General features: G+C 49.3%; 1 protein-coding gene across 2 annotated transcripts in view; it reads left to right on the top strand.

Moving 5' to 3' along the window:
* The window catches only part of PTK2B (protein tyrosine kinase 2 beta), a 63,430-nt gene that overhangs the window by 20,802 nt on the left and 16,160 nt on the right, over positions 1-26,468 (top strand). For both annotated transcript variants that reach the window (XM_063086037.1, XM_063086036.1), the window contains exons 2-20: positions 6,705-6,883; positions 7,396-7,483; positions 8,804-8,883; positions 15,034-15,096; positions 15,268-15,322; positions 15,747-15,887; positions 16,254-16,328; positions 16,914-17,015; positions 17,742-17,859; positions 18,391-18,430; positions 18,824-18,870; positions 19,707-19,757; positions 20,210-20,307; positions 21,057-21,141; positions 21,332-21,432; positions 21,690-21,805; positions 23,412-23,512; positions 23,693-23,782; positions 24,797-25,001. In XM_063086037.1, coding sequence (XP_062942107.1) covers positions 6,705-6,883; positions 7,396-7,483; positions 8,804-8,883; positions 15,034-15,096; positions 15,268-15,322; positions 15,747-15,887; positions 16,254-16,328; positions 16,914-17,015; positions 17,742-17,859; positions 18,391-18,430; positions 18,824-18,870; positions 19,707-19,757; positions 20,210-20,307; positions 21,057-21,141; positions 21,332-21,432; positions 21,690-21,805; positions 23,412-23,512; positions 23,693-23,782; positions 24,797-25,001 — 1,835 coding nt within the window. The remainder of the gene's footprint in view (positions 1-6,704; positions 6,884-7,395; positions 7,484-8,803; positions 8,884-15,033; positions 15,097-15,267; positions 15,323-15,746; positions 15,888-16,253; positions 16,329-16,913; positions 17,016-17,741; positions 17,860-18,390; positions 18,431-18,823; positions 18,871-19,706; positions 19,758-20,209; positions 20,308-21,056; positions 21,142-21,331; positions 21,433-21,689; positions 21,806-23,411; positions 23,513-23,692; positions 23,783-24,796; positions 25,002-26,468) is intronic.

The raw sequence follows: 26,468 nt of genomic DNA, 5'->3' as shown, positions 1-26,468 counted from the left end.
TTACCATTTTTCTCTTTCTGAACTATTTGAGAGTGAGCTGCAATAATGCTGCCCCATCACCAAAATGCTCCAGTGTTTATTTTCTCCAAACAAGCACACTGTCCTGCAGAATCACACTTCAACCATCTAAATCAGGAAGCCAGCGTGACTCTGACACTAACATCCAAACCACAGACTCCATCCAGATTTCACCAACTGTTCCAGCAATGTTTATCTTTCCCGTCTGTTCCAGGAGCACGTGCAGCATGTAGTTGTCACATCTCTTTAGTCTCCTCCAATCTGGAAGCATTCCTCAATCTGAAAGAGGACAGACCTTTTTCTCTAGGGTCTCTGAGGAGACCTCTCACCCTGGCTGGATCTCACGACTAGACTCAGGCCACAAACTCTTGCAGGAACATCTCAGAAATGATGCTGTGCTCTTCTTGGTACACAGAGGCAGGAAGCACACCACCGTCACCTGTTCCACCACTGGTGTTATAACCGTGATGACCTCGTCGTTTGTGTCTGCCATGTTTTCCTTTGTAGTTGGTTAGTGGTGGACGGTAGACACATGAGACCATGTCAGTATCCTATCAGACCTCCAACCTCCAGCTTTAGCAAACACTGAGTTTGTTGCCAAATGGTGATTTTCTATTTACATCCTTTCTTCTACTTTTATTAGCTAGCATTCTGCAGTAAGGAAGAACATTCCCTTCTCCCTCATTTATTTAATTTTCTTAGATTCTATTTTATTTGATAGAATGTAGTCTATTCCTAACATTGCATGTTTTAATGCTTAGGTTGTCCCAGATTTGGCCAGCATGAGCCCTTTCAGCTAATTCTGTGTCATTGTTATATATCCCCGACATTCTCTAAACGCTTTTTTTTTTCTTTCTGGCACAAAATGGTGTTCCAGGCTCATTTTGTACTTTTTCTTTTTCTTTTTTCTTTTCTTTTCTTTCCCCCCACCCCCAGCCCTGAAATCAGCCATTTCTCCAAGGTGCTTTGGATCCTTTTAGTGGAAAAACTATATTTGGAAACTATGACTTGGTGCTTGGTATGCAAATCACTATGGGGTGTTATTGCTCCTGAGCCCTTTCAGTAAACAAAGCTCAATATCTCTCTCTCTCTCTCTCTCCATTTCTCTATCTCTCCATCTATGAAACCATGAGTGACATCAATACTTGCAATTCCAGTCCCTCACCTCAGGGTCCTCTCCAGCCTTCACCTCTCCGTATTTTGAGTACTTTTCCCAACAGTGAGAATTTCCCATTATCCTCAATATATTTACTTCCTCACTCAATCTCTGGTATGTAACCACCTCCCAACCTCTCCATCCATCTCTGCTGCTGGCCCTGCCATCTCCACAGCCTTATTACTTTTAGGCCCGGCATGGCACCACCTCCAAGGGAAGGAAAAAGAAAAGAAGATAAAAAGGTGGAAGAGGAAACCCAAATTTTGTTGTTTGCCCAATCTGGTTTACAAAGCACCAGACTCAGCAAGAGATTGCTGTGTTTAAAAAAAAAAAAAATGCTTAGGTTTTGGTTTTGTGTGCATGTGTGTGTGTATTTATTTTGAGCCAAGAACTGTTCTAAGGAGTTTAATCTAATTCAATCCTCACAAAACCATTCCAAATAGGGACAGTAGTCTCCCCCTTATCTGAAGTTTTGCTTTCTGTGGTTTCAGTTACCCACGGTCAACCAAGGTTTGAACATTTTAAATAGAAAATGCCATCAGATCTCCCTACTGGCCAGCTGCCAAAAATAAATAAATAGAAAATTCCAGAAATGCACAATTCATAAGTTTTACATTGCACACTGCTCTGAGTAGCGTGATAAAACCTCATGCCTTCTGGCTGTGTCCTGCCCCGTCCTGCCTGTGAGGTGAATCATCCCTTTGCCCAGTGTCTCCACGCTGTCTGTGCCACCTGCCTGTTAGTCACTTAGTAGCCATCTCGGTTATCAGATCAACTGTCATGTTATCGCAGTGCTTGTGTTCAAGTGACACTTATTTTACTTAATAATGGCCCCAAAGTGCATGAATAGTCATGCTGGCAATTTGGATATGCCAAAGAGAAGCCACAAAGTCCTTCCTTTAAGTGAAAGGGTAAATATCCTCAATTTAATAAGGAAAGAAAAATAACATATGCTGAGGTTGCTAAGATCTACTATGAGAGCAAATCTTCTGTCCATAAAGTTGGGGAGAAGGAAAAACAAATTTGTGCTAGTTTTGTGGTCACACCTCAAACTGTAAAAGTTACAGCCACAGTGTGTGGCAAGTGCTTAGTTAAGATGGAAAAGGCATTCAGTTTTAGAGTTCAGGACCATCTGTGGTTTCAGGCATCTACTGGGGGTCTTGGGATGTATCCCCCATGGATAAGGGGGGACTACTGTGCTGACTGTTTCTCCATGTTCTATGTGAGAAAACTGAATCCAGAGAGTTTCATTGTGTTGTCCAAGGACACCTATCGAGGTAGTCATGGGTGGATGGGGCACTGCTGCAGTCTGGGACCAGGGCTGCTAATCCTGGTGATCACTGTGCTGTGTTCTGGCTGTCTGTGACTTGAAGAAAGCTCTCTGCTCTCCAGCCCTCTCCCATTTGCAGAGAACACAGATTTGTTCGTAAAATAGCACAGAGATTTTTTAAATGGTGAAATAGCTTGGCTGGACTAATCTTCCTGCAGATCACAATGATACAATCCAGACAAAATATAAAAGTAAACCCTCTGAGGACACTGGAGAGTGCCCATAGCAAGCAAAAACTAGAGGGAAATCTGCTCTTGAGAGTTAGACTGTGATAAGTGACATCTGTACATTTGTGGCTTTTTGCCTGAGGGCACTTTTCAATCTGGGAGGGGCTCCAAGGGCAGAAAGCTTCAGCCTTACTGGCTTGAGGTGTCAGAGGATAAAACTTGCAGCTATCAGAGCCACAAGGGGATTATGAGTACACCACAGAGCAAGACAGAGCCTCAAAATAAAAAAAAATTTTTTTTGAACTCTTTACAGAGCCATCAAAATACATTAACTTAGGAATAAATTTAACAAAAGACCAGTAAAGCCTATGCACTGAAAACCATTAAACATTACTAAGAAAAACTAAAGATGATCTACATAAATAGGGAGATATACCATGTTCAACAATTAGAAGATTCAGTGCTGTTAAGATGTCAAGTCTCCCCCATTAAGCTATAGATTTAATACAATGCCAATAATGCAACAGACTTTACATACAAAGTGACAAGCTGATTTTAAAATTTATATGGACATGCAAAGACCTCAAGTAGCCCAATAATCTTGGCCAGTGAGGGGGAGATTGGTGGAAGACTTAAGCTATTTGACTTCAAGATTTCCTCTATAGCTACAGCAATGTAGACCATGCAGTACTGCCAAAGTATAGACAAAGATCAATAGAACAGAATGAGAGCTCAGAAATAAACCTAAACTCAGACGGCAAATTGATTTTTGACACAGACAGAAAAGCAATTCATTTGGGGAAGGAAAGCTGACAACCAATGCTGAATGACTGTAGAGCTATAGGTAAAAAATGAATTTTGACCCCTACCTCACACCATACACAAAAATGAATTCAAAATGGATCACAGACCTAAAAGTAAAATTTAAAACTGTGAGGCTTATAAGAGAAAACATAGAATATCTTCATGACCTAGGGGAAGGCAAAGATTTCCTAGGATGCACAAATCATTAGCCACAAAAGAAAATATTGATAAATTAGCATCTATCAAAAGACACTGATATGGAAACAAATGAGGCACACCACGGACCTGGATAAAATATTCATGAAACATACAAAGCACTTTTATTAGAATGTATAAAGATTTCCTTAAACTCAATAATAAAAATACAAAAGAAAAAAATAAGCAAAAGGTTTGAACTAATACTTCAACAAGGAAGGTATATCAATGGCCAATAATCAGATCAAACATGTTCAATATCCTTAGTCATGAGGGAGATGCAAATGAAAAGCACCATGAGGGCTGGCTAGTCAGTTCAGCTGGTTGGAGTGCAGCCTTACAACACCAGGATCATGGGTTCAGATCCCCATACTGGCCAGCCACCAAAAAATAAATAATAAAAACAAAAGCACAGTGAGATACCACTAAAATGGCTAATATAAAAAATGCTGACAGCACCAAATATTAGTGAAAATATGTAACAGAAGTGTAACAGAAGTCTCATGTCACAGTGGAAGCAGAAAATGGAATAATCTTGACATTTTCTTATAAAGTCAAATATATATCTACCTTTGACTCAGTAATTCCATTCCTCAGTGTTTATCCAAAAGAAGTGATAATATATACACACAAAAATATGTGTACACATTAATATTCATAGTAATTTAATTCACAATAGCTGTAAATTAAAAATAGCCCAGGTGTCCAGCAGCAAGGAACTGAATATTATTGTTTGTAAAGTAGAATATTACCCCAGAATAAAAAGGAGCAAATTCCTAACATACGCAGCAACATGGATGAGTCTCACACATTATGTTGAGTGATAAAAGCTGGACACAAAAAAGTATATACTAAAAGATTTCATGTATATTAAGTTCTAGAACAGACAAAACAGTTTGGGGTGGGGGGATGGTTGCCTGGAGTGGAGGTGGGAGTGGGCCATGAACGTTAACTGAGAAGGGATATGAGGGAATTTTCTGGGGATCTAGAAAGTTCTATGTCTTAATTGGTGTGTGGGTTACACAGGTGTATCCATGTGTCAAAACTGAATAGCTAAAATTTGTGCATTTTAATGTATATAAATTCTACCTTAAAAGAAGAGCTGTACAACAATAATAACCGTTGAGTCACAGTCGAGGAGTAGGTGGTAGTGTAGAGGAAACAAGAAAGGCAGAACATTGGTAACTGCCGAAGCTGCGTGATGTGCACAGGGGGTTATTATACTCTTCTGCGCACTTTGTATGTATTTGCAGTTTTCAATAATAAGTAGCACAGGAGTTCTAGCCCTGAGGAAATTACACGTTGGCCCGGTAGATTTCAGTGGGTTCTGAGGAAGGCTCTAAGTTTAAAAGCCCCAGAGGTGGAGCCTGCAGGTGGGGCTCAGGAGTGACATGGGGGCTCTGACAGTATGACAGGATGACCACGTGGAAAGAGCAGGCAGAATGTCAGTGGCAGGAGAAATGGGTGATACAAGGGCAGAATCGTCCCCGTCACAGCCTTGAACCCTCTCCTATGTCCTCTCGCTGTGGAGGTGCCATTGATCACAGCCTTCCTCCCCATCCAGGGGCCTCCATTCTGATTCTAGCACTGATTAACAACTGCTAACATGTGCATTCTGTGCCTCAGTTTCCTTATCTGTCTCATGGAGCAGAAGTCAACGTCTCTGATGGGCATTTTCTTTTCTAATGGGGAAGGGATTTTTCAGGCTGAGGGGCTTCCAGCTTCACAACTCCATGAAATCCAAGAGGGCTGGCAGGAGGCAGCTGGACCAGGACACGTGGGTGCCCCGTGGATGAGTAATTGGGCATTCATTCAAACCTGATTATTTAAATATTAGTTTGACATTTTCCTAGTAGAGACAGGAAGAAACAGATTTTCTTCTAAGAAAACTGGTATACCTTCTTCTTTTTGCTCCAGTTAAGGAATTGATTACATTTGATTTACTAAATTAAACATCTTGGGAGGCATGTTAAAAATAAAACATAAAATCTAAATAGAGTGCCCTCCTCTTCCCGGTCAGACAGCAGCCTATTCTGCATTGTTTAGTCTTTAGGCTGGTGTCGGCTTGGTGGTATGCACGTTGCAAAGATATCCAACAGAGAGAGGTCAATGCCCATGAATTTTTAAATTTTCATCTGAGGGTACTCTCTGTTCTGTTCAGGAGTGGGCTCAACTCATCAATTATATGTGGAACCACATGAGAAACCTGAGTTAAAATGGCACCACAGTGATTTCAGAACTAGGCACGGCCTTCTAGATGAGCTTCCAGGCACTACCCGATTGGGTCTCCAGTGCATCCAGCTCTGGCTCCAGGCCGGAAAGCGCTGGCATCGGGCTGCGGGGCAGGAACCCTATTTAACTCCTGGTTAGCAAGAAGGCAGGAACAGGAGGGCACCTGACTTCTTGTGGGCTCTCTGTTTCCCATGACTGTGCTTCTTGTGCAGGGACGGTGGCACTTAATCCTTTGATGGGAGTCTTGCCCATGTGTGTTGTCCAGCCCCACGAAGCAGCTTGGCCTAGTAGAAACTCTCAGAGTCCAGTGGTCCAGGGTCCAGAATCCCAGCTTAGGTCCGTGAGCTGGATCTACATCAGTTTCTTCATCAGACAAACAGGGATATAACACCTGCTTCCCTGTGTTGTGCAGATTCAATGAAATAATGTGTGCAAAACGCCTCCCAGTTTTCAGACACTCAGGAATGCTGGCTGACTTGGAAACCACTCGGAAGGTGCTTTTCACAGGGCAGATGCTCAGTAGTTATTAACCGGTTTGATTGGAATGCAGTGTAGAAGCACAGAAGTGTGCTCTCTGCATCTCTGCGTTTCCCCTCACTGCTGCTGTCCCCTCAGTATGCTCTTCTCTGTCTCATTTCATCAGACAGAGCCTACTGTGCACCAGGCCTTGCACTAAGTGCTAGAGAATCTTAGATGAATAAAACGTTAAGACACTAGAGAATCACCCTTCTGGGGGGCTACATAAGGACTGTGGGAGCCCAGAAGGAGGCACCCTGAGTCCCGCCCCTCCTCTCCTCTGCAGGATATCATCACCTCCATCCTGCTGAGTGGGCGGATCGGGCCCAACATCCAGCTGGCTGAGTGCTATGGGCTGAGGCTGAAGCACATGAAGTCGGATGAGATCCACTGGCTGCACCCGCTGATGACGGTGGGCGAGGTGCAGGACAAGTATGAATGTTTACACGTGGAGGCAGAGTGGAGGTAGGAATGGGGGAGGCAAATGTGGTGGGGGAAGGTCCTGGGAGCTCCTCCCTGAAAGCACGCCCCCACCTCAGAATCTTCTAGATCACCTGAGCGGCATTCTAGGCTTAGTCTTCCGATAGCATTCGATGGATATATTTTCCGAGGCTTAACATGGGCTCACAGCTTCTCCCCATCTCAAGGCAGAGATCTAGGAATGTCCCCAGACAGGGTGCTGATGGTGCCATGGTGATGGGGAAACAGAAAGGTGGGGATGAAGGGGAGCCCAGGACAATGGCTGTCTGTGAACCTGAAAGCAACATTGCTGTAAGGGAGAAGAGATGAGACAGGGCTGGCTCTGGCACTGCCTGGTGGCCACAGAGGAGGGAAAGAAGAAACAGGTCTTGAATGGGAAGCCAGCAGCCTCGTGGGCATGCTGGGGGGTGTGGCTGCTTCTGCCTTTGGTGTATCCCACTGCCCCCTGTAGATTCCAGCTTCCCTGTGTCAACCAAAGTCTGAATATCCCGTTGCAGGTACGACCTTCAAATCCGCTACTTGCCAGAAGACTTCATGGAGAGCCTGAAAGAGGACAGGACCACGCTGCTTTACTTTTACCAACAGGTGAAAAGTGCTTTAGCTTCCTGCCTCTACGGTCCCACGGCTCCTTAAATGCCAAATACTATCCATCCTATCCCAGGGAGATGGAAAGACAAAGTCCAGATTTTGGAGGCCAGTCTAGGATACTTCTCTTGAAGACATTTCCAGGTCCATTGCCAGAGGCCCCAGCCCTGATCCTCTCTTAGCTACTTAAGTGCTGGCTCACCTGCCCCAGATGCTCCTGGCTGCTCTCGGCCTGGCCGGGTGGCCCAGGAGGCCTGACTGTGAAGCCAGAAGAGAAGCCAAAGAGAAGCCTTGGGCACTTAGCACAGGGCCCTGCAGCCCGACACATGGGATCTCTAGCCCAGCTCTGATTTCTAACCTGGTATTCCTGGGAACTTCATTTACCTGCATGAAGCTGTTTCCTCTTCTATAAAATGAACATTGGAATAACACTTACTTTATAGAGCTGTTGCAAGGGCCAAATGGCATCACTGGCAATGTGCTGGTAAATTGGTTCTCTGAAGAAAAAAATCCCTGATTCGTAGCACTTGCCAGTTCCCATGGTGTAAATACTCCCACCATGGCCTATTTCAAGCTACTGATGTGATATCCACAAGCTTACAAAACTTCTGAAAATTGAATAAGTGGCTCTCATGAGCTGCTTGGAGCCTCTGCGACTCACACTGGATGTACTGCATGTGGAGGGCACAGAGTGAGCTGCCAGTGTTATATTCTGTCTGGTCTTAGCTCCCTCCTGTATGAGGGCACTTCAAGAAGTTCCTGGAAGGCTGACTGGTGAGCTCAGCTCATTAGAGCACAGCCTTATAATACCAAGGTCACTGGTTTGGTTCCCCGTACCAGCCAGCAGCAAGGAAAAAAAAAAAAAAAAAAAAAAAAAACGCAAATTTTTCCATGAACTTTCTGAAGACCCCCTCATATCTCCCTCCTGGGTTGCTAGGGAACCAAGCCAGATTTCTTTTGGATCATAGATAACGTCTATCACTACTTATGAACAGGGCTTTGGATAAATTACCAGCTCCTCCCAAGATCTGTTTTCTTCTCTCCAAAATGGGGGTTGTGGGGGAGGGAAATCTGAACCTCCTGCCTCATGGAGCTAGGAAGGAACATGTAGGACAACTGCTTAACACCCCCAGGCCTTGGCCTGTGGAGTCGTGAGCTCCCCTCCCAGGGTTCTAGAGGGAGGCAGGAGGCAGAGGCGGAGATGAGAGGGAGCCCCCGCCCCCACAGTGCTGCCTGGGCAGTGGTGGGGTGGTGAGAGCCCTCCCCCCAGGGAAGTGGGGGAGAGGGAGTGAGCCTGACCTTGGCCTTCCTGCCCGCCAGCTCCGGAGCGACTACATGCAGCGCTACGCCAGCAAGGTCAGCGAGGGTATGGCCCTGCAGCTGGGCTGTCTGGAGCTCAGGTATGTGGCCTGAGGCCCGGACTTTCCTCACGTACAGAGTGGGACACAGGAGTGGGTATGTGGTAGTCGGGGTGGAAGAAGAGGTGGCTGGCAGAGGGTGAGGCCCCAAGACACTTTGTGATATCCTGGGTTAGGAGGGATGGAGGGCCAGCTCCCGCCCTGGCCGGTCCCCCACCTTCTTACCCACCACGGCCCTTGCCTGTCCCACCTGTCAGTCATCTCTGCTGCCATTCAAGCAATTCAGCAAATGTCCCTTGATCACCAGGCCAGGTTCTGTGGGACATTGGAATTTAGGGATTCCCATCTGTGATGTCCACTGCTGTATCCCCAGCTCCAGCAGGCCCTGGATACCTGTGCACAGAATTAGGACACCATCCAGAGATGCCCTGAAATGTACAGTGTTTGCGGGGGGTGACAGACCAAACAGACTTTCATGTAGGAGCCATCAATCCTTCCTGAAGGCATCAGGAACAGGGGGTTTGAACTGCTCCTGAGAGGAGAAAAATTTCAATTGGCAGATAATGGGGGGCAGAGGGGTGCATTCCAGGCCCAGGGACCAGTGGGAGGAAAAAGATTGACTGTAGATTCGTGGGGGATGAGCCTGCAGGGGTAAGTTGGGGCTGAGGGAGGAAGGCACCATCATTAGAATGGCAGTCTATGACATCATTACAGTGACATCATCAGAATGACATCATCAGAATGACAGTCTAAGAAATTAGGCCTTACTCTTGTCTGTCCAGATGCCATCGCCATTTGGGACAGAGGAGAAGGATGCAGTAGACCTAGTCTCTAGCCCTGTGTTAACTGAGGCATTGCCATTCAGTTTCACCATCCGCAGCCTCTACACCTCCCCTTCCTGCCCCTCTACCCCTCAGTGGTTCCAACATCAGGTTGCCAGTATAATCACCCGAGAGCTTAATACTCCAGAGATACCCTACCCCTACCTTGGGAACTCTGATTTGGTAGATCTGGGTGGGAGCTTAGAATATGCATTTTTGACCAGTCCCCCAGGTGACCTGGGTGCAGTTAGCCTTCCAGTAGCTGCTGGGAGGAACTTTAGGACCATTGACAGAGAAGCCTTTGGCAAAGGGTTTTCCTTCTGGTTTGCTAGATATGTAGCTGTAGAGGGAGTCCTGACCCTGTCTGTGACCTTAAAGTTCATAAAGAGCAGAACTCCGTAGCTGCTTCTACAGACTTGGGGGCTACTGGGGAATTGGAGCCCCACCCTGGATCTCAGAGAAAGTACTGATGGGTCCCCCAGTGGAGGCCATGGGACGGGAAGGTGAGGGTCCCACTTTGATTGCAGCATCCGAGACTGTTGGCGTTTATGGCAGAACAGGTCAAGCATGGCCTTAATTGCTACCCTTTGCTTTACTTGGTGACTCTGTCCCAACAAGCGAGGGAGCACCAGGGCCCTCCGTGCAGAGCAAGTCTGCAGCCCCTGCAGACGGCTGGAAGTCAGCCTACTTCGGTGCCATGGACAGAGATCTTGGGAGCTCAGTGTACTGGACCAGAAGCAGTCTGTGACATGTATTTTATTACATGTGCCTTTTATGCCTTCGAAGACCACTGCAGCCCTATAACCTGCATCACATCCTACCCAGTCACATCCTCCCCTCTGAAATTGCACAATTGGAAAAAGCTTATATTTACCTGTTTTATTTATGGATCTCATACCCAGGACTCTAGCATCACTTTGAGATGCCAGTCATTTAAGTCGCCTGTCAAACAATCATCCCTTTGTAATAAAACAGCAGCATTCCATTTCATGTCCTTACATCCTCTCTCCAAACTCTTACTGGCGGTGGCTTAAGTGCCAGGCCTGTGCTAACGTGCTGGACAGCAGCATGAGGTATCCGATGTGGTTCTCGCAGACAGTGCTGCCGGGAGCGCAGAATCTAGTGATGTCTGCTTCTTAATTAGCTCAGGATTAGTCCCCAAACCATGCTTGTTTCCTGAAAGTGGCATATGTTTCATGTCTCCCGAGTCTGACAACCAGAGTCAGATAGATGTTTCTCTTCCTACCGGCTGACCGCCAAGGTGCAGGGTGTACGATACTAGGGACAGTATGTGGAAAACACCAGTTTTGTAAACCTCATGGAAGATCTTCAGGCACAGTGACCTTTAGAGTTAAATACAAAGCTATGTATACAAAGATATCGTAACGAGCTATTTTAAAGTCGGGTTACAACTATTTTGCACCAAGAGAGTGAAAATCATTTCTGAAAATCAGGTCATAAGGCAGAATTTTCCAGGGCTGTGGCTCTTGCCTGAAAAGGTTCCAGAGTGCAGACTTACATGCAAATCATCGGCAGTATTTTGTCCTATTAACATTATTGATTACGTCACCTGCCTACAGATATATGAAGTCTCCAGGGGGAAAAAAATGTATTTTTCCTAGCTTTCAGAGGAAGTAGGATGTGCACATGAGATTAGATTAGTGAAATGAATCCTCCATGGATTCAACTCCCATCAAGGAGCAACTGGGCATAATGATGCAGAGCGAATGGTCTGGAGTTGGGCCACCCACATGTGTGTCCTGCTTCTTCCATTAGCTGTGTTACTTTGGGCAAGTCACTTAACCTCTCTGGGCCTCAGTTCATTCATCTGTAATAATAATAGTAGCAACTTTACAGGGTTGTTATGAGGAATGAGTGAGTTAATGTGTTTAAAATACTTAGGACAGTGACAGGTACAAAAGTGCTCGATAATTACTCTCTTATTAATTTTTTTCTCTTTACCCTTATTTTGTTTATTTACTCATTTTTAATAGTCTATGTTTTAGAGCAGTTTTAGATTCATAGAAAAATTGAGCAAAAGTTACAGAGAGTTTCTATATATACCCTCTGCCCACCCGCCACACACACACAGCCTCCCCCACGGTCAACACCCCCTCCAGGCTGGCACGTTTGTTGCCATCAATGAACCTGCACTGACATGTCATTATCACCCAAAGTCTACAGTTTACATTAGGGTTCACTCCTGGTGTTGTACATTCTGTGGGTTTGGACAAGTGTATAATGACACGTATCCACATTGTAGCATCACACAGAGTAGTTCCGCTGCCCTGACAGTCCTCTGTGTTCCACCTTTTCATCCCTCCTCCCCCCAGCCCCTGGCAACCACTGATCTTTTCATTGTCGCCACAGTTTTGCCTTTTCCAGAATGTCATATAGTTGAAATAACATGTCGTTAACTTTTTATTGATTTACTAGAAGTGCTTTGTAAATGCCAAATATCTTATGTTATCTAAATATCCCCCTATAAATTAAAATTTGAAATTTATGGACTTATATGCTAGAAATTAGTACCTACCCAGTTTGAGGAACCAAATAAGTTCTCCCCCTTAACATGAGGCACCCAGGATCATTGCCCACCCCCAGAAGAACCCCAGAGTGTTCTGACCTAAAAAATCAGGTGAATGTGCAACCCAAGATTAGTTAAGTAGTAACTGATAATAAGTAAAGATTGGAGAAAGAACACTTGGCTTGCTGTGCTTCAAAACACATTTTGGTTTGCAGCTAACTTTTACATGTTGGTAACGAGTTAATGTTTCTGTTGCTGTTTGGAAGAAAAACATAACCAACTGGATTTTGCATAGATGTCTTGTTGCTTTCTGCTGTCCCTTCATTACAAGAGGGAAAAAACATATGAAATTGGCTTCTTATTTTTGGTAAAATTAATATTAACAATATTAGTTTTCTTTTAATCAGTGGCTTTCCAAACATTTTAATTTCAGTAACAAAATCCCTCATTTATGGCAAATATTTGCACTTGCTAAATTGTGCACTAAATGAGATTTTTTTTTTTTCTTAAAAGATGACCAGTAAAGGTATCTTAACCCTTGATTTGGTGTTGTCAGCACCACACTCTCCCAGGTGAGCCACGGCTGGCCCTTAAATGAGATCTTTTATCTGTAACCCTGGCAGCCAGGACAACCAAACCCCAAACCTATACTCAGTGAAAACATCTACAGTACTACCACGTGCTTGCCACATTCTTTATCTCATTTTGTGATTTCCTTCTGGCCCTATTTTATTTAACATGTTGTAAGTTGTGCTCTCCTTGCATCTTTTAGAAGCTGGCTGATTAGCTCTGTGGTTTGGAGCGCGGTGTTCTAACACCAAGGTCAAGGGTTCAGATCCCCTTAACAGCTATCTGCCAAAAACCAAAATGTATATATATATTCGATATTGTAAGACAAAATTTAATAATATTGACTGAGCCATCATAAAATGTTATTAGTCATTAAAACTCATTTAAATGTACTCATTCTGAATTCTGTAAGAAAAATTTTATATTAGAGACTTTTTGTCTTCTGCCTCCGCACCATTCCCACCTGTGGCATTTTAAACAAACTCAGCCTGCCCTGCCTGGACAGACCACTTGTCTTCTCAGGCCGCTTTCTCCCCCCTCCACTCCGTTCCCCTTCATTCTTATTTGCATCTAAGTGAAACTGCTCAAGTACTGAGGATTATGAGCTTGTGCGTGTGTACTGGGGGTTAGGGAGGGAGGCAAACGGGGGAAACACAGAAGAAGGTCATGATAAAATAATCGCCTTCAAATAATGACATCTGAGAAAGGGGTGAAACTTAGTCTCTGTAGTTCCAGGGGCCCAGTCAGACGAAGACATGGGAAAGAAGGACTTTCCACCACATTGATGTGTGGCTATGGGGCAGGTCATCTCAGCAGGTATTGAGCCCAGAAGGTTTGTGTTATGATGGTTGGGCTAAATTCACTGCGTTTGATTTTTTCAAGTAAAACAGACAATACTTATTTAATGTGGAATATTCAGCACATGTAGAAAAGGAAAATAAATTCCTAAAATTACCTGGAATTCAATTAACCAGGGATTAACATCCATTTACAAGGTAGGTGCATGCTGATTTTTTCTAATGCATTTATTGTTTCTAAAACTGAAACCATATTTGTTAAGAGATAACTACTTATTTTGTTTGACAATATACTCAAAGACACCATTCATTAGAAATTGTTAAGAATATAACATTGTATGTTTTAAGTTTGTATTGGGGATTTCTTCTATAATTTTATGCTTTGGATGTTCTTTTTGGCCCCATGATTTGGAAATATTTTCCTAGATTTTTTTCTAGTTTTAAAATGGTTTTATTGTTTCCATCTATCCTTTAATCCATCAAGAATAAATATTCTAGACAAATAGAGTATGAAGTGAGGATTTAGCCTTCCTATTTTCTAAACACAGTGAACTATCTAAATTTACTACTTTTTGATCATAAGCTACTTGCCTCTCTCTGCTTATAGTATTAGCACAAAACTGTTGCCAGATGTCTACAAGGACACCTGGGTTTAAAGGATCACTGAATTACAGATGCTCCTCTATTTACAATGGGATTGTGTCCCATAAACTCATCATAAGGCCAAAAAATTGTAAGTTCAACCTGTAAGCCAGGGACCATCTGTACTTTAATGCACAATCATGAGAAGGACAATGTCTGCAACAGTCAATGAAATTACTAGACACAGTGACCTAGACAGGGAAGGAGGCTGGTGCATGTGGGTTCATTGACAATTTGATCTCAGCTTAAAACACAGTTGCTACAAATCAATAATACGTGAAAGTCTTCATCAAAACATACATCATTAGGGAACATGGGACTTAAAGAATATGCATGAAATATTAATAGATGTCACCACTGTTGGTAGGACAATGGATTGTTTTTATTTTCTTCTGTACTGTAAGTTCTAAAGCTTTTATACGTACTACGCTGAATAATTCTTTAAATAAACACACAAACATACACACATATAAAATTTCAGAGACAGCAAATAAGGGAAAAAGAAATCAGAAAGGAAACACAGGACCTGAAGGTGAAGCGGTGTTCCTAGGGTGACAGTGTGAGCGTTGGACGCCTTGGGTCATGTCTAAAGGCCACAGATAGGGTCTAACATGTGCCCAGTCCTGGTGCTGGGTCTCCCAGAGCACAAGGCTGGATTCTTCTCTAGGAATGAAATGCGTGGGTTTTCCTCTTCCTCACAGATTCCTAAATATCACATTGTGTGACTCTCCTAACTTTCCCCTCCTGGCAATTCCCACATCAGGCAGGTATAGGGGTCATGGGTGCCCCGGTCTCCAGCCATCAGCCCTCCTCTCCACAACTTCTCTCTTTCCAGGCGGTTCTTTAAGGATATGCCCCACAATGCACTTGACAAGAAGTCCAACTTTGAGCTCCTGGAGTAAGTCCCGGGGTCTGCCCACCACCCTCCTCCCTTCCTCTTCTCCAGTGCCCTGCAGACCATAGCCAGGCAGGGTCCCTCTCCCCACACCCTCTCACCTTTTCCCGACTGGTCGGGGTCCTGGGATGGGAGTGAGGGGGTCAAACTCTGCCTTCGTTTCCCTTCTTTCAGAAAGGAAGTGGGGCTGGACCTGTTTTTCCCAAAGCAAATGCAAGAGAACCTAAAGGTGAGAACACCAGTGGGCGAGGGCCCAGAAGAACCCCTTAGTGCTGATCCCCAGGACTAGAGATGGAGGGACCAGGCTGAGGCTACTGAGAGAAGCCAGGGCCTCTGCGCTGCCTTGGGCCATCTGGATGCAGGACAGCCAAGTGCATCCGGGGGCCCTTTCTGTGCTGGAGAATCAGGATGAGATGAGCTTCTTAGCTGTGTGGCCTGAGCACCAGGTGGCCACCTTCCTTCCCTCGTTGGGCTACGGAGATCCTCCTTGAGATGACGGGTGTGGGTTTGGGGTGATTGATCACTGCTGCTCTGGTGGCCGCGGCTTTGGGGACCAAGGTCCAGCAGTGGGCAGCCTTTCAGTGGGACCCTCGGGGAAGGGATCCAAGTTCCAAGGAGTAGGTCTGGCTCACCGCGGCCCATGTCTTCCCCAGCCCAAGCAGTTCCGGAAGATGATCCAGCAGACGTTCCAGCAGTACGCATCGCTCAAGGAGGAGGAGTGTGTCAGGAAGTTCTTCAACACCCTTGCTGGCTTTGCCAACATCGACCAGGAGACCTACCGCTGCGAGCTCATCGTAATGACGGCTCCCCTCAGCCTCCCCCTGACCTGGGTCCCAGGCCTCTTGGGAAAGGGGCCAGAGGCCATCCAGGGTGGGGGAGGCTGGAGGTTCTCAGAGAGTGGAGCTTTGCAGGTCAAGCTGCCTGGGGGAGCTAGTGCCAACCCACCTGCTGGCAGCAAGGAGCTGAGATGCCGGCCTCCACTCAGGGAGATGGGCAGGGTGTTGGGAGAGGCTGTGGGTAAGCCTGGGTTTGAGGGTGGAAGGAGCTAGACAGCCCAAGAGACAGTGGCCCATGTCTAGCTTCGTGAGCTGTTCTTCACATTTCTGAAATGTGGGGTGGACAGAACTGGAGCAACAGTCCCCTCTCTTCTTGTATTCCAGCAAGGATGGAACATTACTGTGGACCTGGTCATTGGCCCTAAAGGCATCCGCCAGCTGACAAGTCAAGATGCAAAGGTAGAGGGAAACAGTGGCAGCCCACCCCCAGCCCCAGCCCAGGCTTAGAGCTCTTTCCCCTTCTCCTGCCTCCTTCCTGTCCGGCCCATTGGTCCTTCTCATCCCACTGCTGGGAGCAGAGACCTTGTAAGGCCATGCGCTGGTGTGCGTGGCTGCAGAGAGAGAGTCTGGGGATAGCAGCATGGGGCAGATGGTTCTTCACTTCCCTGTGACCATGCTCTGCACAGAAGCGGGGGTGCGGAGGGGAGAGAAGGAAGCTTTTATGACTCTCCTTGGTCAGCTGCAAGAGTTGCTCTTTCTGTGGCAAAATGAGACAGTGAGTTGCCTGGGGGACGTTCTAGTCCTGGCTCTACCATCAGCTTGGGCTATGACCTTGGGCAAGTCCTGGCTTTCTTCAGACCTCATTTCCTCTTCTACAAAGTGAGGTGCTTGGGCTAGATGATGCTTCCAGATGTAATAGTCTTTCTTTCCTTCTTAGTCCCACGGAAAGACTCCCAGTTCCTCCTGTCCACCCCACATACTGACCAATCTATGGCCTGATCCCAGCTGTGTGGTGGTCTGAAGGGCTCCCTTCCTTTCCCACAGCCCACCTGCCTGGCCGAGTTCAAGCAGATCAAGTCCATCAGATGTCTTCCGCTGGAGGAGGGCCAGGCGGTCCTGCAGCTGGGCATCGAAGGGGCCCCCCAGGTGAGCGTCTCGGGGGCCTGCAAGCTCTGCAGGGCACGGCAGCAGGTTGAGAGTTCTTGCTCAGCCAGACTGGCCAGGGTGGGCGGGAAGCTGGGGGTTCCCTGGCCTTTGGGATCTTGTTAAGGAAACTGCACCCAGCACTTAGACAAGGAAGGTACCATAATGATAATAGATTATAAGGCAATCCAGGAAACAACGTGATTTTTTAAAAACGTCAGGAAAGAAGTTGGAAAAGTTTTTAGGGTAGGTCAAGGTGACGAGAAATCGGTACAGATCAGAGGACTACCTTTTACCCAGTGAACGATAACTCAGAAATCAAGACCTTAGGAACACAGGCTTTTTGTGGCAGAGAGAGCTCAGGCTGCAGAGCATTTGTCTATCTCGCCTTCCTTCCCTTGTCCCCTGCTCCACTCCCTCTCTCTTCCCTTTTCTGTTTCTGCTTTTGCACATTGAGCACCTATTAGGTACAAGGCATGGTGTTGTGCACTCAGAGACCAAAATAAGAGCGACCTGAAAAGGGCCCCCAGAGCTTCAGGCGTCCAGTTGGGAGGGTGGCGAGCGTGCCCCCTGGTGGCCACAGGGAAGGCGAACAGAGCCCGGAAAGGCTGTGCAAGGCACCCAGCGGGCGGTGGGTGGCAGGAGTCCTGCAGTCTCTGCTCCAGCCCTGTGGGGCAGACTCTGGCCAAGGCCCTGGGGTCTCATCCTCGCCTGGGCTCTTGTCTGCAGTCCTTGTCCATCAAAACGTCGTCCCTGGCGGAGGCTGAGAATATGGCTGACCTCATCGACGGTTACTGCCGGCTGCAGGGGGAGCACAAAGGCTCTCTCATCCTTCATCCCAAGAAAGGTGGGCTTCCCCTGGAAGGCACAGTGGCCAGACCAGATGGCAGCACAGCTGAGCAGGCCCCCAGAGGCAGAGGGTGAATGAAGAGGCTTTAGGGATGTGAGAGACGCTCAGGCAGTCCCCCAGACACTTCCTGCGGACCCATCTTGGCTTGTCAGCTGCAGGGCCCGGGCTGGCCCATCTCCCCCGGCCCTGCTGGTCAAGGGCCGTACAGAGACGGGTCTGGAGAAGAGGGGTTTGGTGCCCCAGGGAGATCAGAGCTATTGCTGGAACATGGTTGGTCCCTCCTGTGTGTGCATTCTGCTTTGGGGGTCGGAATCAGGAGGCAGGGGTCCAGTAGCTTGGGAACAGTGTCAGAAGGAAACCTCCAGGGAGGATTCCAGTTCTGGCCTGAGGCCGACCCGGCTTCCACTCTGATGCCAAGAGAGGACAGAATGGCAGGGAGGGGACTCCTTGTAGGAGCAGGAGGCTGGCCATCCACTGCCCCCAGGACCTGGACTCGCTGGCTCCAACCCCCACCGTCTCTCCCCGCAGATGGTGAGAAGCGGAACAGCCTGCCCCAGATCCCCATGCTGTGAGTACCCCGGGGAGGCCAGGGCAGGGCCCTGAGCTCAGCTTGTGCTGCAACAGAGGAAGAGCAAACAGGGAGCCCCCAACGCTGTACTTCCCGGCTTCTGGGCCCCAGGAGAACACTGGAGTCCCAGCATTTCACAAGGATGATTTTCCCCCTGCAGTAAATACCTGCAGGAATATTCCCGTGCCCTGATGCCACCTGGCCTTATCCTGAGGGGATCACTGCTGTCCTTCTCCCACCTCCCCGGCAGCCTGGGCTGTGCTCCCAGGTTATTGCCAGCCAGGATGGGCTGCGTCCCCAGACAAGGCGGGTGGGGAGGGTGGGCCGAGGCCACCAGGGGAACATTGCCAGGCTCTGAGCTCACCTGGATCCTGCCCCCACCTCCTCCTGCAGAAACCTGGAGGCTCGGCGGTCCCACCTCTCTGAAAGCTGCAGCATAGGTAAGCCCGCCTCATCTTCCGCCTGTGCCGAGAGCCTCACTCTGCCTGTGCTGGTGACATTGCCCAGGGGTCCCTCCCAATCACAGAAAAATGTCCTTCCCCGTCACTTCTTAATGATGGTTTTAAAATATCATTAATCATGATAGCTAATGTGTACTGAGTAGTTAGTACACAGCACCACGCTTCTCTTAGCTCAGGCTGCCAGCGCAAAATACCATAGACTGCGTGGCTCAAAAATAGACATTTGTTTCTCACAGTTCTAGAAGTACAAATCCAGGTGCCGGCAGACTGTGCATCTGGTGAGATCTCTCTTCCCAGTGTGCGATGGCCAGTTCTCTCTGTGTCCTCACATGGTGAAGACAGACAGAGCTCTGGTCTCTCTTTCTCTTCTTATAAGGGCACCAGTCCCATCCTGGGAATCACCTGCCAACACCCCCCGCCCCCCAGTATAGTCACATCAGGGATTGGAGCTTCAGCATGTGAATTGGGGGGGGACACAAACATTAAGCCTGTAACGGTATTAAACACATAACAAGTATTATTTTATTCCATCTTTACAGCATTCCTCAGAAACATTTATGTCACAGAAAGGGAAACTGAGTTTAAGGGAGAGTAACCACTTTGTCCTAAATAATGAGCAGGAACTCAGGCTAAAGCACCCAAAGCTCTGTGGCCGCTCTGAACCCCGGGACGGGAGCCAGGGCTCGGCTGGCTTCCACCCACCTCCACCCCGCTTTGGCTCCACTGGCCTCTGGGGTGGGAGCCACATGCTGCTTCCTGACAGTGCCCACTGAGGGCATCTTGTCCATGGGATGGGCGTCTTCCTGTCGTTCCAGAGTCAGACATCTATGCAGAGATTCCTGATGAGACCCTGCGGAGGCCTGGAGGTAGGTCCTTGACCCCACCACCACAACCACAGTCAGGGCCCTGAGAAGTGACATTACATGCACTTGTGTGACACCACAGGGAGCATTCTGTCCCTCCTTTGTGCTCCCCCGTGTGGCTCCGACGGGCAGACCAAGACACGCTGGATCTGAAAGCTGAGATAGCTCTTTCTTCTCCCATCCTGATTGACCTCTGTTTGCCTGTGGAACTGTGGGGTTCTAAGAGCGTGGACCTAGGACTGAGCGTTCAGAGGGAAAGGAGTGATGGCTCGTCCCTGTGCCTGAGACAGTGGAACACTGTAGATCCCCTTGCCCAGCCCAGCACCTGGATCTTGGCTGGGGTGGTGTTGGGGGGTCTGGTGACGCCTGGCTTTAGGTTCTGTAGACAGTTGGGTTCCCCAGGGGCTGCCTGCTGGTCTCTATGCCCTGGGACTCTGTTTTCTGCATCTGTGCAGGTCCACAGTATGGAGTTACCCGCGAAGATGTGGTTCTGAATCGTATTCTTGGCGAAGGCTTTTTTGGGGAGGTCTACGAAGGTGTCTACACAAATCACGTGAGTTCCAGACTCCTCCCTGATGCTCCTCTTGTGCTGGTCTGTAGGGTGAGGCAAGGGCTCCAATCTTAGTGGAGTGGAGGTGGCAGCCATGACGCGGTGCATCCTCATGCACTTTGCATGTGAGATTCATGTAATACTCAGGGTGTGATGGCGATGAGAGGCCTTTCTAGGAAGAGTAGCAAAATCCTAGGGACTGAAATAGAGGCAGGACCTGGAGGAGGGCCGCCACCTCTTGGTGGGGGAACAGAGGGGGGGAGGCGGGATCAAGGTCCAGTTCTGAGAAGAGAAACACAGGATCCAAGGCGGGAGCTGGTCTTGAGGCCCTGAGGGGCAGAGCAAGGTTTGCGCGTGTGGTCGTGCTTCTAGCAGGCTCCAGGGAAAGGCAGATGCAGGAATGGGCAGCAAGAGTTTAAAGCCCAGCAATAAAGGGAGAGAAAGTGGCCTGGACCCCGCGTCTGGCGATGGCCGAGCAGGGGCTTCACAACCCACCCGCTGACTTTGGGCAGACCCTGTGACCCTCAGCCTCAGTGGCCTCATCCGGACAGCCAGGGGCTTGAGTTCTCTGATCTCTAAAGCCCTTCCTGGTTGTAACACGGCCTGATCCTGATCAAGAAAAAAGGTAGTGGGGAGGGAGAGGGGGAGTCGACTAGCGGCAAAGTCAGAGGATGGCCATGTTGAGGCCGGGAGGGGACACTCTTTTGAGCACTAGGTGGGACCGAAGGACCCTGAACACGCTCTTGTTGCAGAAAGGAGAGAAAATCAATGTGGCCGTCAAGACCTGCAAGGAAGACTGCACTCTAGATAGCAAGGAGAAGTTCATGAGCGAGGCAGGTAGGCGTCCCCTAGGGAGGGACCCTGAGACCTCCCAGGACCCCAAGGTGGGAGGGGGCCAGCAACCCAGGAGCAGGAAGCGTGAGCAGTGCCTGCACCATGCTGGAGGAGGATTTACTCCCCGCTTCTCCCCGTGGGGACAGTACAGACTCTGAGCCTCCCCGGCCCTCCCCCTTGCCCCCCACTGCAGTAATCATGAAGAATCTCGACCACCCGCACATTGTGAAGCTGATTGGCATCATTGAAGAGGAGCCCACCTGGATCATCATGGAACTGTATCCCTATGGGGAGGTGAGCTGGAGGTGCACTGAGGGGACACTGGGATGACAATCGGGCCACACACGAGCGGGCACCCAGTGGGAGGCACTTAGAGCGAGGGGCCCTTTCTTCTTCCCTCTCCCCGCCTTCTGGATTCAGCTGAAACAACCCAGAGGCCTGTGTGCAGAGATGACTGAGACATGCTGCCAGCTTTGGGGTTGCCCTCCTGTCCCACTGGCTCCACGCAGGAGTGGTACCGGGGGTCTTGATGGTACCTCCTCTTCCCGCAGCTGGGCCACTACCTGGAGCGAAACAAGAACTCCCTGAAGGTGCTCACTCTCGTCCTGTACTCGCTGCAGATATGCAAAGCCATGGCCTACCTGGAGAGCATCAACTGCGTGCACAGGTATAGGAGAGGAGTGCACGGGCCAGTGTTGGGACCCAGGAGTTGACCCTGCTGGTCGCAGCAACATAGAGCCCTGCGCAACCTCTCAGAGCCTGTTTCCTCATCTGTCAAGTTAAAATAGCCGTGTGTGCTGCACAGGACTGTTAAGAGTAACTCTGAAGCCCGAGGTGTCTGCTTGTAGCTCAGTGTCTTCCAGCTGTGGGTACCGGGAAGTAGCTTCCCACCCTGCTCAGGCTCACTCTCCTCCAGCTCGCCATCTGGTGACGTGTGGCCCAGGAAGGAGGGACTGGGCTAGAGCAGCACCGGGAAGATCCTGGGGTCTGGGCCCAGACGCAGCCCTGGCTTCCCAGCACCCTCGGGCTGCTGCGTCCTGTCCTCCCTTTGGCTGTGGAGTTGGCCCCTGCTCCACCTTGCTCTGTTCCCATCCCCTGCAAGGAGGTTCCTGACCTGGAACGTGACCCCTGGGGGAGACAGCAGCGGGGTGCTTACCCCACCATTGCCATCTGCTGCATGGCCTCATGCCTGAGCCTCTGCAAAGCCCTGCTGGGGGTACAAACAGGCGTCCATTCTGTCACTCAAAAAATGTCATGGAACTCCCACTCAGTGCCAGGCACCGTCCTAGGCTCCAGGGCGAGGTGATGGTTTAAATGGGCAAGCCCCCTTTTCCCCATGAGGCTCACATTCTAGCCTGAGGGTCAAACGTGTGGCATCGATGGTCACGGGCTGAGGTGGTGTGATTGTAGATGATAGATCGTAGAAATAAACAATCCCTGATTGTTTATTTGAAGTTGCCATGCTTTCAAGTCACCTTTTCAGTAAACAAAAGCAAACATTAAAAAGCGAAGCCTTCCTGTGGGAAGCAAGCAGGGAATGTGTTGTGGGGTTGGGAGTGATGCCAGAACATGAGGTAAACCGAGTCAGTGGTGCTCCCCCTGCAAGGGGTGAGAGGCGGCTCTGCACTCAGGCTGCCTGGGCTGACCCTTCTCCTGCCAGTAACCTGCGGGGCCCATTCCTGCAACTCCCTGTGCCCCGGTCTCCTCGCCTGTACCGGAGGGTTCTGAGAGGCTGTGTGTTGGGGCTCGGGGTGCGCAGTCACATGTAGGATCCTGGGATCCTACCTGCTCCACCAAAGTTAGCAATGCTGCTGCCACAGCCGTGCCTGTGGTATAAGGGGAGGGGAGAATTGTGACCAGGGAAGAGGTGGGGGCTCATCCCTGCAAAACCAGCAGGGTGACACCTCCCAGCAGCGGGGACTGCCTGGCCAACAGCACAGAAGTGTATGCAGCAAGTCCTGGGAACCCAAGCCAGGCTTCAAGTTAGAGACTCGTGGGAAGAGCTGCTGAGTGACAGAGTCCTGCAGTGACAAGGAGGCCACGACAGAGGGTCCGCTTGTGTTGGGCACAGAGGGGCCACCCTGGCTCCCACCCGAGCTGGGCTTTATAGGACCCCTCAGGAGGGACAGTGACCGACAGAGGCTGCCTGATTTTGCTCTGGAGGCTGGGTCCCTGGGCAGCACTCTTCTGTCCATCTGTCCCTCTGTCTCTCTGAAGAGTTCCTGTTCCCACAGTGGCAGTGCCTCACCCTCGTCTTGACACCCTTCTTCCAGGGACATTGCCGTCCGGAACATCCTGGTGGCCTCCCCTGAATGTGTGAAGCTGGGGGACTTCGGCCTGTCCCGGTACATTGAGGAAGAGGACTACTACAAAGGTGAGAGCTCCCAGCTCTGCTTTGCCCTTGAAGGGCTCGCTGAAGCCAAAAGCCCACAAAAAGGAAGCCTACGGCCGGGCGGCCCAGGGCCGTGGATCTCCGGAGGGGAGGCTGTATTTGTGGGTGATTCTGATCTTTCTTCCCTACATAACTTCTGCAAACCTCTTTGATTGCCCAAAGCCTCTGTGACTCGCCTCCCCATCAAATGGATGTCCCCCGAGTCCATCAACTTCCGCCGCTTCACGACTGCCAGCGACGTCTGGATGTTTGGTGAGTGGCAACACAGGAGGGTGTGGAAACGGGGTCAGATTCTCCCCTCCCAACACCCCCAGGTTCCCAGGGCTCTGTTTTGCTGGGGTCACTGAGAAGCCTCAGAGCTGGGAAAGCCAGTGGTGGGTCGGGGTGACGGGCTAAGGGCTGGCCTGGGCAGTGTCAGTCCATCTTCCTGGAAGAGGCTCTCGCGGTGAGTATGTAATCCACCATCCAGCCCTGAGGACTAAAGGGGAGACACCCCAGAGAAGATCCCCAAAGAGAGCTCAGAGGTTGTTTCTAAGAAGGGGGTGCATAGAGTAGAGAGACAGAGCCGGGTGTGGAGGGACGGCCCCTTACAGAACACAGTCCTATAGATTTTCCCACTTAGTTCTCCCATAGCCAGCCCAAGAAAATCTCATGATCATCGCTCCCATTTTCCAGATAAGTAGACTGAGGCTCAGACAGTGTTGGCGCTAGGCTTCCAACTCCAGCTTTCTTCTATTTATTTATTGATTGATTCATTTGTTTATTTACCTATTTATTTATTTTACATTCTAAGATGTTGTGGAGTGGTAGGAGGGGGCAGGGCTGGCCCACGGCTGGCTCCATCGCTGGCCTGGTTGTGGATGGGGGGGGATCATGGCCACAGCCTTGGGGGGCCTCCCCTACCCCAGGTCAGGGGCTTCTGGCAGCAGCTGTTCAACTCCAGCTTTCTGATAGGGGCTTCCCTCCCTCCTAAGAGAAGTCACTGGTGGTCCCAGAGATGTGTCTTTGACAGCCACCTCCTGACCCCAGAGAACACTAACAACTCCATGTTGAAAGGGTCTAGGAGGGGGGCCTAAGTTCATTTACTACAGATGTAGGTTGTTGGTTCTTTGGGTGGCCCACCATTGTGGGCAAGACCCCTGGGGTGCTGGAGGAGGAGGCCAGACAAAACCAGAGCTCCTCCTGGCCGGGACGTGCTGATTGCCGCTTCTGCTCTTGGGGAGGGTGGCCCAGCATGGGGCCTGAGTCCTCCTCTTCTGCCCTCAGCCGTATGCATGTGGGAGATCCTGAGCTTTGGGAAGCAGCCTTTCTTCTGGCTGGAGAACAAGGATGTCATCGGGGTGCTGGAAAAAGGAGACCGGCTGCCCAAGCCTGACCTCTGTCCACCTATCCTATACACCCTCATGACGCGCTGCTGGGACTATGACCCCAGTGACCGGCCCCGCTTCACCGAGCTCGTGTGCAGCCTCAGGTGAGCGTGGGGCGGGGGCTGCGGGCAGAGGGTCTGCTCCCGTGCAGCGGCACTGAGAGGTTGGCAGTGTGCTTCCCTAAACGAGATGTGGTTAGGTCTTCAACACTCTCTGCAGCCCATGTCCTTGTTCCCACCTTGTGGAGGACACAGTTCAGGCGCAGAGTGGGGGACTCAGCAAAGGCAGTGACAAACGGGGCTGGGACTTGCACCCAGACCTCCCTCCTGACCAACACCGAGCCAGGTATCCAGGTGCAATTGGTCGATACTTCCAGCAGAAGCACCATGCCAGACACTCAGTACATAGGCGCTCGGTAACTCTATTGGAGGACAGGAGGTCAAGACCAAGGTCACTGTCAGATATGAGCTCAGAGACAAGGCCAGCCTTGTTCATCTGGGCGTCTCTCAAACCCGAGCACAGTGCCTTACTCACCGTTTGTGCTCAGAAGGTATTTGTTAGGTTTGAATCACAAGACTGACCACAAGACTCTCCTTGAGGGGTCTGTGTGCTTTGTGGAGTTTGGGACATGCCACCTGCTTTCCCACGGCACCCTCTCACCTCTCCTCTAGACTTTGGTCTTTCCTCTCAGATAGCAAAGAGGGGGGTCATTTTTGACCTATCAAGACTCTCCCTTCTGAATGGGGGTCGGGGGTCTGAGGGTCAGATCCTTCTCTGTGCCTGGGAGCCATGATTCCCTGGGTCCTGAGAGGTCACTGGTGAGGGTGTTGTTCATTTTAGAGGCTGGGGGTCCTCCGGTTTCCAGGTAGCATGCCTGTCATCAGCTCTCCCATGGGTGGTCTGGCTTCTTTTGGCTTCCTTTAAGGTGGGGGTCAGCAAGCATTTTCTGCAAAGAGTCAGATAGTAAATTTTGGGGGCTTTGCAGTCCATACAAGTGTCTGTCAAAATGACTCAAGTGTGCCATTGTAGCTTGAGAACCACAATAAACAATGCTGTGTTCCAATAAAACTTTATTTGTAGACACTGAAATTTGAATTTCACATAATTTTTATGTGTCGTAAAATATTTTTCTTCTTTTTATTTGTTTTCAGTCATTAAAAAGTACAAAAGCCATTCTTAGTTTGGGACCATACAAAAATAGGTAGGGGCTGGATTGTCTGGTGGGCTGTCATTTACTGAACCCTGCTTTAGGGAATCTCATGCTTAATTAACTGTAAACACTGTAAACTTAAATGATGTAGTTAACATACTGGCATATCTTTTGAGGACAAGAAAATAGCCCCCAGAAACTGCCTCATGCGGAGGCAGCCCCAGGCTGGTGCTGGGAATTCCCAGGCCAGGGCACTGGGGATGAGCCCCCATTTTTTGTGGGGCAGGGACTTTGGCATGGTCTGCAAAATGTCCAGCTTAGAAAGCCTCTCTGCCCCTGTCTGTCCCTTCATTGACAACTAATTCTAAATGCCTCTGTTGGTCCCTCGTAAGGGAGATTTGAGAAGCCAATGGGCTCCAGG

Source organism: Cynocephalus volans, chromosome 2 (assembly GCF_027409185.1).
Source record: "Cynocephalus volans isolate mCynVol1 chromosome 2, mCynVol1.pri, whole genome shotgun sequence".
Lineage (NCBI taxonomy): Eukaryota > Metazoa > Chordata > Mammalia > Dermoptera > Cynocephalidae > Cynocephalus > Cynocephalus volans.
This window is presented reverse-complemented; position numbering and strand designations above follow the sequence as displayed.